Below are 14,573 nucleotides of genomic sequence, written 5' to 3'. Positions count from 1 at the left end.
GTCATAAAGAGTACATCCTCCAAACTGCACTCAATACTCTTTGTGGTGAGCTTCATTCACATTGTGAGCTGGTCCTTCTGGCCCTCATCTATATCGTCTCTGGGCATTATTACAATAATGTCTTTAATTTTTTCTTAAAACCCATGGATGAGCGAGACTATTCTGTGTCTATTTCTCTGACTTATTTCACTCAGCATAATAGATTCCATGTATACCCATGTATAGGAAAATTTCATGACTTCATTTCTCCTGATGGCTGCATAATGTTCCACTGTGCATATGTATCACAGTTTCTTCAACTATTCATCTGTTGAAAGGCATCTTGGTTGTTTCCAGAGTCTGGCTATTGTAAGTAGCACTGCAATGAATATAGGTGTGAGGAAGGGATTTTGAATTGTATTTTTGTGTTCCTAGGATATATCCCTAGGAGTGAGATAGCTGGGTCATATGGGAGTTCAATTTCCTTACTGGATTCTTTGAGGGAGATTAAACAAAGAGGTTCCTTTCCAAGAATTCGTTATCAGGTTAGAACACAGCTACAGGAAAACAAGAAAACCCATACATGCAAGTAAGTCTTAAAAGGCACAAGATGCCATATATGCTGTATTCAAATTTATTAAGGGAATGTACCTGGAGGTACATGCAGTAGAAATTAAGTTCATAAAACATTTTGTTAGTTATTTTGGGTCTAAGTCTGAAATTAGTGAAAGATCAGATATGAACATTATTGAAAGGCTACTCAGAGTGGTAAAACTAGCTTAACAATAAGCTACAAGGCAGGATAAGCAGTTATCATGAGGACAACCTTAAATGATAACTTTCATAAAGCATTTGATAATGGAAAAGAGGCTGAAGGATCTTGAATGGGGAGAAGAGACATTCAGGAAGACTCCCCAGTATCTCAACTCACACTCATACTCAGAAATGAGGCTGGAGGGCCATAATCCAGAAAAACGCTGGTGTCAGAATTATAAAAAAAAGATGCTGAAAGCAGTTAGTGGTAGCAATTAGAAATGGGTTTTAAGAGAGCGCAGCTTCTTAAAAGTATTCTTTCAAGTTACTAAAGAAAATTTTATGATGACCATGGAAGCATAAAGAATACTATAATTATACAAATTAAATTCAAAGGGCTCTTTATAAATGAATTTATATTACATGAAGTTAAATAAAATAACATAATATAAATGAATTGATGGAAATGAGTTAAATACCATTCTTTACTAAATGTGAAAGAGAATGAATGACTAGATTAGGAAAATAAAAGCTTTTAATATTAAATATTCTGGAGGAAAATAAAAGAATACTATCAGTAGCAACTTCATGGTATCATGCATGAGCCAGGAATAAAAATTAAGAGTACAATTTGCATTAAAACTGAAGAAAAATGGCTGAAATGATATAAAAATGAATCTGAAGCAGTTCTGTTGCTGTGTTCTTTTCTGCTAGTTTATAAAAAAGAGACTATTCTGGGCATCAATATGCCTGGAATCTTGAATGTCAGGTACTTTATGACTATATATTGTTAAAGTCTAAGTTACACCATCATGAACAAAATAACAAAAGTTTAAATATGAAGCTATTCACAACCATTTAGAATTGATCCTGAAACTAGTCCACATCCACCCAACCTTCCAGTTAGCAAGATAGTAAGTAAAAGGAATATTTGTTTTTTAAAATTTGGTAATTTTTTTAATCACTGCAGCTACAAAACTGTTCATACTAGAGTTTCAGTCACAAAATGTACACCACCCTTCACCAGTGAATTTTTCCTGCCACCAACTCCCCCAACTCTCTGGCATCCATCCACCCCCACACCTGTCTCTGGGCAGGGGCAAGCATTCTGCTCCTCTCCTTTTTGACACTGGTTTGCACTATCATTAATTAAAAGTTATCATGCATGCCACTTTATTCCCTTTTAGAACTCAGTTCTTGTCCATTCTTGTCATTCAAGATAAGCAACAACAAATTCCTTAAAGCAAAAGTGAGGGTAAACAGATTTTTACAAGTAAGACTCACCAGTTTTCTTCTTGATGCTTGATCTCTCTCTACTGCTAACACATTTTGAGAGGGGTGTTTTTGCCTTTTTCATTTTCTTTACAGTTGACGTTTTAGAAGGCTCAGGAGAAAAATGAATTCTTTTGGGTTCTTGGTCGGCAATGTGTCCTCTAATTACACTCCTCAGGTTTGCATTCTCCATGTTTCCTTCACTCTTCCTCTTACGAACAACTGAAGCTATCTTGGAGGAAGGGCTTCTTTCATTTTTATAAGTCCTAGATTTACTTAACAATGGATCTATAATTGGAAGATTCCAGTGGGAAGCACCTCTCTCATGCTGATTCTCTCTTATACATTTTAATTCCTCGACTGTATCATTGAGACATCTTTTTGCCTTTGGTTTATTGGGCTCAATTTGCCTTTCTCCCACACAACCAGGCTTCTTTTTCGTAACCGTAGAACAAAGTATTGGGCGTCTCTTCAGATATTTATCATGGTTGTTACTAGAAATATCCTGAGCTGTAAATAATTTAGGTTGTTCTGGTTTTGTGGACTGAGGATATGTTGATGTCAATTTTGTTCCTTTGGACTCTTCAAACATAATTTTGGGAGATTCTGAATTCTGACATTCAGGAATACAAGGCAAAACTTCATTTTTTCTTGGATCCTGAGAATTTTCATTTGATAATGGTGAGAATGTACATGTTTGTGGAGATTCACATAAATATACCAGGTTATCCTTTAAAAATTGGTTTGGGGACAGGATGGGAGCAACTGACTCTGATTCCAGAACTGGATCTATCTCATAACTATCATTTATAAAAGAGTCTGGACTTAAAATTGTCCGACATACTCGAGTGTTTGACTCCAAATGCCCAGGCTTTGCATTATCTTTCATAAATGTATCTAAAGAAAAAGTTATTAATTCTAGGTCCTTGTTAGCTGCGTGCATGTTATTTACAAAGGAATCTGGACTTAGAAAATGTCCTTGGCTTTGTGTAATGTTCAAAGTTGAAGAACAGTTGGGGAAAAGGGTCAGTTTAGCATCCTCTTCAATTTGGTTCTTTATATTATTCATTGAATTAAAGGCAGTTTCAGATACCACCTTGTCACTAAAATTAAAATCTTGCAAAATGTTGGCACCTTTTCCTTCCAAGTGTTCTTCATTTTTGGATGCACAAGGAACTGTGTAAGAGGTACCCAGATATTCTGACAGTGGCACGTGATTCTCCCCATTCTCTTTGAAAACGGGGCTAACTGGTGAGAGGGTTTTGTTCATTTCTAGGATTGAAGATTTGTTTTCTGGTGGGGAATGACCTTCATTCATAGCCACATTTTCACAGGCTTGTAAAGGACTCCTAACTCTGCCAACTTTTTGGGAAACATCAAATGTTTTATTAATACTGTGAGCATTTGAATTTCTCTTGTGATCTGAAGAGGATGAAAGTTTCTTATAATGACTTGAAGCAGCTGGAACTTTCTTCTTACCAACGGTATTCCAGAGACTCCTCTGCCAAATAAGCAAAACATAAAAATTTAGCTCAGAGCTATTTGGCTTTTCTGTTTTCCAGAATAGACGTACAGTACTTGCTTCATTCAACCAAATTTTATATACCACTGGACATTGTTTGAGCCTAAATATAGAATAATCAAAACATATTACCTTTTTCTTTTTCTTTTCTTCTGCATTTCCAAGTAATATAGCCTGGTGTTTCAAAATATCGTTTACAAGAAAAGTTACAATCTCTCTTACTCGTCCTTCTTCAAGTGGTGTCCAGTTAACAGAAATGACCATTTTTTCTTTAGGCTACAATAAAAGAAGTTAAGCTACATGACTATAGAGCAATGATATCTAGTAACTAAAAAAAAATCCACATTCAAAACTAACATCTTTAGTTACATACTAAATCCTTTATTTCAATTAACTCAATTTCCTATCCAATTTGCTCATTCTTAATGGCCTTGCACTTTGAATACTTTCTCCATATTCCCCACAGTCTTCCGAGATTAACTCTCCTAAACTCAATGTTATTGACATTCCCCATATATGGAAACATTTCTTTTGTTCCCAGCATTTTCTTTAACTCCTGTAATCCTCAGACCCTCCAGAAAAGGGAGTAGGCACCCCTCCTGTCTGTAAGATCCATGGTTTGCTCTAGACTAGAGTGGTTTAGGACTGGAAGTCCCCGGAAGGCCAGAACTTGGCTGGGATTTCTGCTCGGCAGCCCAAGCTCTCCGGAGCTCTCTGGAAGGAGAAGCAGAGAGCAAGAGCTCAGAATACCAAAAGTTATCTTGAAATAACAAAACCCCAGACTTTCCCTGTTCATGGGAGAGTCACCAACAGGACCTACACATACACAAGCCTTTCTGGCTGGCAGAAAACTTAACTTTGGCCACAACCATTCATGTAGCACTAAAAACAACCCAGAAATGCAGGAACTCACAGCACTAATGGAAGATATCAAAATCCTGAAAACCCAAAGAGTATCCTGTTAAGTGAAGCTAGACAGAAGGAGATCTACACAGAATAAGCTCTTATATGAGGGATATGAAGAAACACAAGAGTGGAATGGCTAGTACCCAAAGACAAGGGAAAACAAGATTATGAGAACTGATATTCAGGAAACATGACATCTGAGGGGACTGGAGGATTGAAACACACAAACACACTCAATCCTATTTGTAAACAACAATGTATAAGAATAAGAGAAATGTAGAATATGAGAAATAAACTAAAAAAAAATCTTTACACTAGTGCTAAAACACTCAAGTATCTATAACCCACCTCCACAAGAGGGTGAAAGACCTATTTAGTGAAAACGTTGAATCTTGAAGCATAGTTCTTGTCTGTGAACTGCAAGATTAATATTGTTCAGATGAACATCCTACCCAAGGCACTTTATATATTCAATGCAATCCCCATCAGAATGCCCAAGAAATTCTCTGAAGACATAACAGAAACACTTCTAAAATGTGTATGAAACCATAAAACTCCCAGAAAAGCTAAAGCAATCCAGAGAAAACAGAAGTTCTGAGTCACTTTCAGGGGTGGGTGCTGAGCATTGAGAAGGGTAGGGTGGGGGACCAGCACTGCAAGTAGAAATAACAGGAAAATCTTGGAAACCACATTAACACACACACACACACACACACACACACTCCTATTTGTAAGCAATAATTTATAAGAATGGTAGACTTGTAGACTAAGAGAAATAAAAGAATCCACAAGAGTGCTATAAGTTCTCAAGTGTCTATGATGCCCCTTAAGAAAAGGAGAGACTTCTTAAGTAAAAACATCATTCGTGAAAGAAATGCAAGACAAAGGGAAATGGAAGCATAGATCTTTATCTGTAAAGTGGCAGATCCATGAAAAAAAATTAAAAATAATTTCTAGCCCCAAAGGAAGTATCGCTATCCATAATAAATAATTCGAAATCTTCTTTAAAAAAAAAAAAAAGCAAGCACTGTGGTGCATATTATGCAGCGCTTACAGAGGAAATCCCCAAGGTCCACGCCCGTTAGACACTTGTGCAAAAATCACAGCGCTAGTATTTTGCACCGAAGCAAACAAATGTACCTGACTCCAAACAACAGCCCCACCGCCTGGCAGGTACCACCAAATGCCAAAACTCTTAAGGAGACCAAACAAACTGCACCTGTAGCGTTCCAGGGAGGGGAGATCAATTCTGCTGGAAGATCATAGAAAGTGCTTAGAAGCTGATCCAAAAAAAAAAAAAAAAAAAAAAACAACCCAAAGCACCCCTCCTTAAGTAATCACGCACTAAATGGATAAGAGACAAGAGACACGAACGGTGTTCAAGTTTGGGGTGCTCTTGCTTTTAGCACCCCAAGTCCTGCCAAGGCCGCTCCCCACGCTGCGTGTCTCAGGGATGCGGGGCCGGGCCCAGGGCATCACCCCGCCTTGCAACACCTGCTCGATTTTTTTTTTTGGGGGGGGGGAGTCATCCCGGGCTCCCCCACTCCCCTTCCCGCGCAGGCCGCACGCACTCACCTGCAGCACGAAGAGGCGCTGCGAGAGGCTGAAGCCGCGCTCGGGCGCGGGGAAGCGCGAGACGCGCACCTCGGCCACCTCGGCGTTCGGGTTGTCCAGCGTGAGCGGCAGCGTCCGCGAGGCCCCCAGGCCCACGTCGCCGAAGCACAGGAAGGGCGAGCGGCAGAAGTGGCTGAGCGACAGCACCGCTCCGGCCGGCGGCTCCTCCGGCTCCGCCGCGGGCTCCCGGAGCCGAGCCCGCCGCCGCTGCCTGAGCGCGCCCGGGCCCAACTCCCCGCCGCCGCTCCAGCCGGCTTCAGCCATGGCAGCTTCCCCCAATGCCCGTGCCGCTCGGAGCGCCGGCCTCGGCCCCTCGGAGCTTGGGGGTGAACTCGACGCCTTTCTCAGTCCCAATTCGCTCAACAGTCTCGGGAAGAGAGCGAAGACAAGCCAGGGAACCGCGGCATAGACGCGTTAGAACGGCCCAGGCGCGGCGGCGGCGTTTGGCTTCCGTTTAAACTTCCCACCTCCGCCAATGAGAATCGCCGGCCCCGCCCAATCCCCTGAGAAGAGACCAATCAGCGAGCACAAAATCTCCGGCCAATGAGACGCCAGCGCCTTATTTAAACGATGGCTGGGCTCTGGGATGCTCTCTTGGCTGCGGAGCTTACTCAGCAGAGGTCGCTGCTGAGTCTTGGACGTCCCGGAAGGTGGGACTCGGAGGCCGAAGCAGTGGCGCCTGCGGTAAGGTGTCTGTCTGCCTAAGAAATGACCACGGTTCGATTCCCCCGGCATCTCCCATATGGTTCCCGCCCCCTCCAAGCTAGGAGCTATTTACTGAGTGCATAGTCAGGAGGAACTAAAATAATAATAATAATAATAATAATGAAATTCGCTTGTAGAGTAGATGACCTATATATTTCTCAATGCCTAGATTTGATCCCAAATGATCTCATGTTCATGCGTTAATCTTCTCACAACTTGTACGAATTCATGTATATCTGTATGTATAAAAATATGTATAAAATATGTATATTTTATATACATATATATTATGCATGCTCACATCTAATAAAGCAACTGTAAAAATAATACAGGCAGGAGTGGGAGTGGGGAAGGAGGGAGGGAGGAGGGGGAACAGAGGTGGTGGGAATGTTGCACTGGTGCAGCGGGGTGTTCTGTTTATGATTCAAACCCAACTACAATCAGGCTTGTAATCATGGTGCTTAAAAAAATATTTTATTTTAAAAATAAAGAAAAGAAAAGAAAAGAAAAAAAAGTAGCGTTTTCACTCTGAATACTCAGCAACTGTTGAGTTTGCCTGGAATCACTTTATTTAAAACTATTTAGTGGGCAAAAAATGGATTTCTTGGGGGCCTGAACGCAGAGGGGGAGGGTATTTACCCTACAAGAGTCTGACCCGGGTTTGATCAACATCATCTTATATGTCCCCCTTTCTCCCTGAGCACTGCAAGCTCATTCTTGAATATAGTGCCACCCCTAAGCATCTCTGGGTGTGGCAAAAGAGAGAGAGAGAGAGAGAGAGAGAGAGAGAGAGAGAGAGAGAGAGAGAGAGAGAGAGAGAGAGAGAGAGAGAGAGAGAAAGGAAGAAGGAAGGAAGGAAGGAAGGAAGGAAGGAAGGAAGAAAGAAAGAAAGAAAGAAAGAAAGAAAGAAAGAAAGAAAGAAAGAAAGAAAGAAAGAAAGAAAGAAAGAAAGAAAGAAAGAAAGAAAGAAAGAAAAAGAAAGAAAGAGAAAGAAAGAAAGAAAGAAAGAAGAAAGGAAGGAAGAGAGAAAGAAAGAAGAAAGAAGAGAAAGAAAGAAAAGAAAAAAGGGGATTCCTTGTTTCTTGAGCCATGTACCCCACTCAGAATTAGACAATTATTTTACTCTTCTGGTTTTCCAAGAAAATGGGGCAAAAGTAAAAAACTAAAACCAAGGGTTTGAAGATGTTTATATGTTTTGATTGTATAGAATATTGTATATCAGAGACATTGCCTCTTACCAGGGCTATTGGGAACAGAACAAATAAACATGAAGCCTGCAGGCAGAGAGCAAAGTACCTCTTGATTTCTATTTTAAATATCTAGTCATCCTATTGTGGGTATTGATATTACTGTTTTCTTGGGATTGTTTTAAAGTGAAACTCATTTTATGGGTTTTGCCAAAGAATTCAGAATTTACTATTAATCTAGGATGTGGTAGGGATCTGGTTTGTACAAAGGCTCTTGGTTCTGGTTTTTGTTGTTGTTCTGTTTTTTTTTTTTTCTTTTGTTTTGTTTTTGGGCCATCTCTGTGAGGCTCAGGGGTGGTTACTCTCGGCTATGCACTCAGAAATTGCTCTAGCACTATGCTATCACTCCAGCCCCTGTTTTTGTTCCTACCTGCTGTCCAAATACCTCTAAAAACTGGAGAAAAATTTAAAAATAATGTATTCTATTTCTGACTAAAACCCAACTACAAACATACTTTTAATTATGGTGCTTGAATAAAGATTTATATAAAAATAATGTTTGGATGTGATTATGGTATACAAGTACATAGAACGAAAAGTCCCTGTGAAGGGGAAAAATAACGAAGGTAAGTGCTCACTAACACCCAATTTAAGCTGCAGTTTAAACCTGTTCACTTAATATTTAACACAACAATTTCGATTATTTTACCTTACTGGCAATCTTAATCTTAAAAACAAAAAATGAACTATTTTTTGGGGGGCCAGTCCCTGTAATGCTCATGGGAAGCTGGGGATCAATCCATGTCCCTCCTGGGTCAGCTGCTGCATGCAAGTCAAATGTCCTACTGCTGTGCTATTGCTCCGGCCTCTAAATCTATTTTAAAAAGAACAAAAAAACTTTTGTATTAATTTTCTACATGGAGCTATTTTATTTTATTTTTTTATTTTATTTTTTTTGTTTTGTTTTTTGGGCCACACCCGGCGATGCTCAGGGGTTACTCCTGGCTGTCTGCTCAGAAATAGCTCCTGGCAGGCATGGGGGACCATATGGGACACCGGGATTCAAACCAACCACCTTTGGTGCTGGATTGGCTGCTTGCAAGGCAAACGCCGCTGTGCTATCTCTCCAGGCCCTCTACATGGAACTAAATCAGCACCCTTTATCCCAACTGCAGAAGCATTAAAGTGAAATTTGTATTTGATCATTAGACTAGTGAATAGCAATGCAATTATTACTAATGTATATGTGGAGGTGACCATCTACTTTATGACATGTAATTAATCTTATGTTTCACCATTTGCTATATATAACATGGTTTACATATACAGTATGTTTGCTAATTTAAGAGTTATGTAATGTCAGTCTCAGGAAAAAAAGCCAGCCACTCTTAATTTCTATATCTGCCTTTGAATATGTCTCTAAAAGGGAGAAAACACAGAAACATATAAAACATATGTTCATTTAGTTGTTTTGCAAGGAGTCAAATAATACAGGAGTATAAAAACAGATTGGTAAAACCTAGAAAAAACAAGAAAAAGTTAATCATCTAAGAACTTGTATCAAAGAAAGTACGTTTTCAAGATACTTAATCAAGATACTGTATTCTAAAATATATTTTGAGATACCCAGGTGGAGTCAAGGTGACCAGAGAGGGAGTTTGTGAGCACTTCTATGGCATCAACATACAAACACACAAGCACGCACCACCAGCACCACCACCAGCACCAGCACCAGCACCACCACTAGCACCACCACCACCACCACCAAATCGAACAAAGCACAGTATCCCACGAGGGATCCTATTGAGAAAATGAACAGGAGAAAAATCATCATCAATCCTGGGAGATGCAACTCAGAGAACAGAATCAGGACATTTAGAGCTAAAGAGCATTTTTCTCAGCATGGTGGGAAGGGAGAAGCAGGCCTGGAAGAGGAAAGAGATTTTTTTTTTTCGGAGCAAATCTGAGAAGCAAACACTGGCTGGAGAATACCAAAGGGCTGGTTAGGAGCTAATCACATTGGTGGATGAAGCAGTAGCTTCCTGCTGGCCCTGGCAAACTGAAAACAGACCCAGATCACATACATGAGATTAGATTCTGGAAAGTGTATTGTGATCCTTTGGGAATGTCACATTTGTGTGAAGTTTCTTATTCTTGACATTTAGAGTTTGTCTCTTTGCATTTGAATATGTGGTGATTTCCTCAAAATCTTGACTGACTGACAGTCAGTGAGAATTAATTTCTATGAACCCTGCTAGAAATTCTAAGGCTTTTATTTTTCTTTCTGAGCATCTGTCCATGGACACAGTAATTCACCTGTCTTTTTCCCTGTTGAAAGTATTTGGAGAGTAAATTTCTCACTTCTGAAAAACTAGTTCAATTATTTGCAGCTACCTGTTTGCTTACTCTGGGACAATACTGAAATTCACCCTTGTTTTCTTCCATTCCTGAAGAGTTAAAGTCAACTCTCGGTACCTCCTAGCTCACTACCAAAGTTTGTACTTTAGCAGCCTATGCATGGAGTAGGTCAGGATGTGAAGAAATGATATGAGTCATGGATACAGAGAATTAGAGAGATGCACAGGTGAACCGGAAGTGAACAAGATCTGTGTACCTTATACCTGGGGTTCCTAACAGGAAGTGCTTAGTAGAATTTATGTATCCTGAATTCTGATCCTCCCCAAACTTCCACACTAGGATTAACTTTCTCCTAGTTTAACTTTAACTTCACTGCTTTGCATTGAGACTCCCACAAAGAGAAACAGCTCAGAGTAATTGATAGGATCAGTGCCTTTGTGGAGTAGACAAAAGGATCACATAATGTTTCATCTTGAACCTGTCAGTTTTTGTTTTATTTTGTTTTGAACGTTTTACACCCTGCGGTGCTCAGGACTTAATCCTGACTCTATTCTAAGGGCTTCCTTTTGCAAGAGATTGGGGTACCATATGGGGGGGGGGAGGTCATACCTAGGTCTAGTATGCATAGTAAGCATTCTTACATGTTTTACTGTCTCTTCTGCTCCTCATGTCACTCACTCTACTATAGATTTCATTGGCAAAGTGATATGTTTCATAATGTGATTACTTTATACACTAATGTTGTATGCTTACCAAAAATGTGCACACAACTCATAAAGCTAGAAAAATTAAATAGGTTCATTAGAGAAACAAGTAAATGATACAGATTATTTATTCTTCTTAATAGAGTACTATAAAGTTGGAGAGAAAAAAGTCTTCCATCCTCTTTCCCCCCTAGGATTGCTTTGTCTATTCATAGGTTTTTATTATTCTATATAAATTGTAACAACATATAAGTTATGTTGAATCTGTACAATGCCTCAGACAAGATAATCAATTTGACGATATTAATCCTTCCAATTTATGAATAGTTTAATACAACATTCACCTCTAACTCAGAGTATTTCTACTGTGGTGTCAATATTGAGAAATTTGGTGGTGTTGTGCAGTCACATATGTACTTAGACACTCCACAAATTCCAGGATTTATGGGATTTGAATCTTTGAATGTACATGGCAGCCTCTGTGGGATGTAGATGTAGCTTCCAAGGATTCCAGAAGTATGGAGAAATGTGGGAGATTCTCTACCCCTATTTTGAGAAGATCCCAGAGTTTTCAGTACCCAAAAGAGGGTACCTGTAATTTTTGTTTGTGATGTGTCTCTAAAGAGATTCTTGAGTAAAGCAGTGAAATCGAACAATTGGTATGGCTCTGAAGAAAATCCATGTATTTCTATGTCTTGACTTTGTAAAAGTCTATTGTTTCTCAGAGAATTTTATGGAATTTTAGCATTTTCTAAGTATAATATCATGCTATTTGCATATTGTGAGATTTTTTGACTTCTGATTTGGAAGCCCATGATATTTCTTACCTGTCTAGTTGCTATGGCAAGGACTTCCAGTACTATATTAATTCTCAGTAGTAAGAGAAAAATAGTAATAATAGTTATGAATTTTAAACATTCATGAATTGCTATTATTTTGAAATTGAAGACAAGCATATAATATCAATACCCTTGAAGCAAAGTCTCAGATATTCTTGGAAGTTCTAGAGATAAAAGTTGAAAATGTTAAGAGAATGATAGGCTCCATAATTATACCCATGACAATATACTTCAAGGGCAGAGAAACCCTGTATCTCTTAGGCCAAAGGAATTCCCTTTCTATTCTCCCCAATATTTAATGTGCCTATGCAAAAAAAAATAGCACAAATTAATGTTTGTTGTTATTGCTGTTGTTGTTGTTGCTTGTCTTTTGTTTTGTTTTGTGCTTTGTTTTGCTTTTATTTTGGGACATGGTTATTGTTTCGTTGTTGTCTTTATTGCTGTGGTGCTATTCAGGGTTTTTTTGTTTGATTTACTTTGTATTGTTGTTATGTTTTTCTTCCTTTTCCCCTTCTTGAATTAATATTTATAGCCTCTAGAAGGACTCCTCCTGGTTATTTGCTTGTTTGATTTTTGCCCCCGCCCTTTTTTTCTTTTTTTCTTTCCTTCAATCAGAACCATATAACTAGAACCATCTTGTTCAGCCTCACAAATTGAGGCAGAAATATTGGAGGGTACCAAGACCAAACAGTCGTATGAACATTAGTGGAAATAAAAAATAATCAGACTTAAATACCAAATTCAAAGCCAATGACAAGAGTTGATACCCAATCTACAACAAGGTAGACACACATGGGACCACTTATACTAGCAGCCTAAGGGGCAAAGGAGGGGGATATGGGATGCATGCTGGGAACAGGGGTGGAGGGAAGACAACATTGGTGGTGGGAATGCCCCTGATTCAATGTCACTGTGTACCTAAAATATACTGTGAAAGATTTGTAATCCACTTTGGTCAAAATAAAAATTATTATAAAAAAGAGAATGATAGGTTGAAGCAGGCATGAATGGTTCATAGTTTATCAAATTTTAAACATTGATCTGTTTGTATGTAGGATACATGCATTTTATTTTACCAAGTTCTAATGTGTTTGTTTTAAAAATAATTAATTTGTTTCTCAGGCTATAGTTACATCATCCACATAATCTGTAACAAACTCCTGAAGCATAGATATAATTTAAACATATATTTAAAATATTTTATAACAGATACTTAAAATAGATTTTAAAATAATGTGAGAAGAATTTATCATAAATGGAACATTCATAATAATGTATGTATTTTAAGTTTCTGACAGTATTGTAGATACTATTTTACCCACAAGTTGGATATGTAATTTTTCCATCTATACAGATTGATCGAAACATTTTAGGTAATGCTTCTTCGTTGTATCTCATTTTACATGTAAATTCAACAAACTCCCCTGATTGGACATAAAGTTTATTGTTTTCCTTCCATCGTAATCTTATTTTATGTTTATTCATGATGTCTTCTAATATTACACATGGATCTGAAGGTGAAAAGAATATAAACTTTACTTAGTATACAAATACTTCTTAGAAAAATGCCAGACTTTCTACATTAATCCAAGACTAGTCTCAAAAAAATTTCTGCACATAATACAATAAAATTAAGGATTTGGATTTAGTTACTTTGAGGAGCCATTGGTATAAAGATATGAACTGTTAAAAAGAGAAAATAAAGTTGCAATAAAATGCATAAATAATGTTGGGGCCGGAGAGATAGCAGGGAGGTAAGGCGTTTGCCTTTCATGCATAAGGTCATTGGCTCGAATCCCGGCATCCCATATGGTCCCCAGAGCCTGCCAGGAGCTGTTTCTGAGCTTGGAGCCAGGAGTAACCCCTGAGCAATGCCGGGTGTGATGCCCCCAAAATGCATAATGTTATTTATCGTAATAAGAGCTTATATTAAAGGAAGTTTTGTATTGTGCCTAATACAAGAAGTTTATGAACTTCATTCCTCAGGTATTACAATTTTGTAGACAGGACAGGAGACAGTATAGAATGGAGGGCACTTGGCTTGTATGTCATCAACTTGATTTAATACCCCACATCATATGGTTCCCAAGCCTGCCATGATCGATCCCTGAGTAGAGTAAGCTCTGAGCACCTTTGGGAGTTGGATCCCTTGAAAAATTTTAAATTTTATAATCAAGCATTTAATCCATGAACATTTTCTATTAAACATGAAACTATCTTATAGATTACAGTTATCTTCCCAGATCCTTGAGAATATTAAATACTTACTTAAGCATTTTGGTGGTTTTGACCATTGCCCATCATGACATACTATCATCTTGTTTCCCTCTAGTTTATAGTAGGATTGGCATTGGTACTCAGCTTCTGATTCTGGAGGATATTCTTTCAATGGGTATGAAATAATGTCTCCATTGGCTATAGGAGGAGGGGGCCCACATTTTTCTGTAGAGTCTGAAAAAATATTTTATATACTAAAATATAAACTGTTAATTTCACCTTAATAGTCATTCAATTTACAGAAAATGCATAGATTAAAAATTAAGAATCAAAGCCAAGCAAATAAAATAAAGAAAAATATATATCAAGACTTCTACTTTCTCATCTTGGAAATGAGTCATTGCCATATATACCACTCATAAAATGACAAACACACTAATATGCCTTTTCTTTCAGACTACATGAAAGCAGAAAGAAAATTAACAAATATGTCTGCTTTAAGTATTTTTATATTAAA

General features: G+C 38.3%; 2 protein-coding genes across 2 annotated transcripts in view; both read right to left on the bottom strand.

Moving 5' to 3' along the window:
- Window positions 1-6,310, bottom strand: part of ASPM (assembly factor for spindle microtubules) — a 47,455-nt gene extending 41,145 nt beyond the window's left edge. Inside the window, 3 exon segments of the mRNA XM_049770779.1 lie at window positions 2,017-3,505; window positions 3,659-3,802; window positions 6,008-6,310. Coding sequence (XP_049626736.1) covers window positions 2,017-3,505; window positions 3,659-3,802; window positions 6,008-6,310 — 1,936 coding nt within the window.
- Window positions 6,311-12,843: 6,533 nt separating this feature from the next.
- Window positions 12,844-14,294, bottom strand: LOC126004328 (complement factor H-related protein 1-like; the record flags this gene model as incomplete). Its single annotated transcript, XM_049770777.1, has 2 exons — window positions 12,844-13,350; window positions 14,108-14,294. Coding segments are annotated over 2 exons (384 nt in total), but the record flags the coding sequence as incomplete, so codon positions are not given.
- Window positions 14,295-14,573: the final 279 nt, after the last annotated feature.

The sequence above is a fragment of the Suncus etruscus genome, chromosome 3, assembly GCF_024139225.1.
Source record: "Suncus etruscus isolate mSunEtr1 chromosome 3, mSunEtr1.pri.cur, whole genome shotgun sequence".
Classification (NCBI taxonomy): domain Eukaryota; kingdom Metazoa; phylum Chordata; class Mammalia; order Eulipotyphla; family Soricidae; genus Suncus; species Suncus etruscus.
The sequence above is the reverse complement of the archived record's forward strand: the minus strand, read 5'-3'. Positions and strand labels throughout refer to the sequence as shown.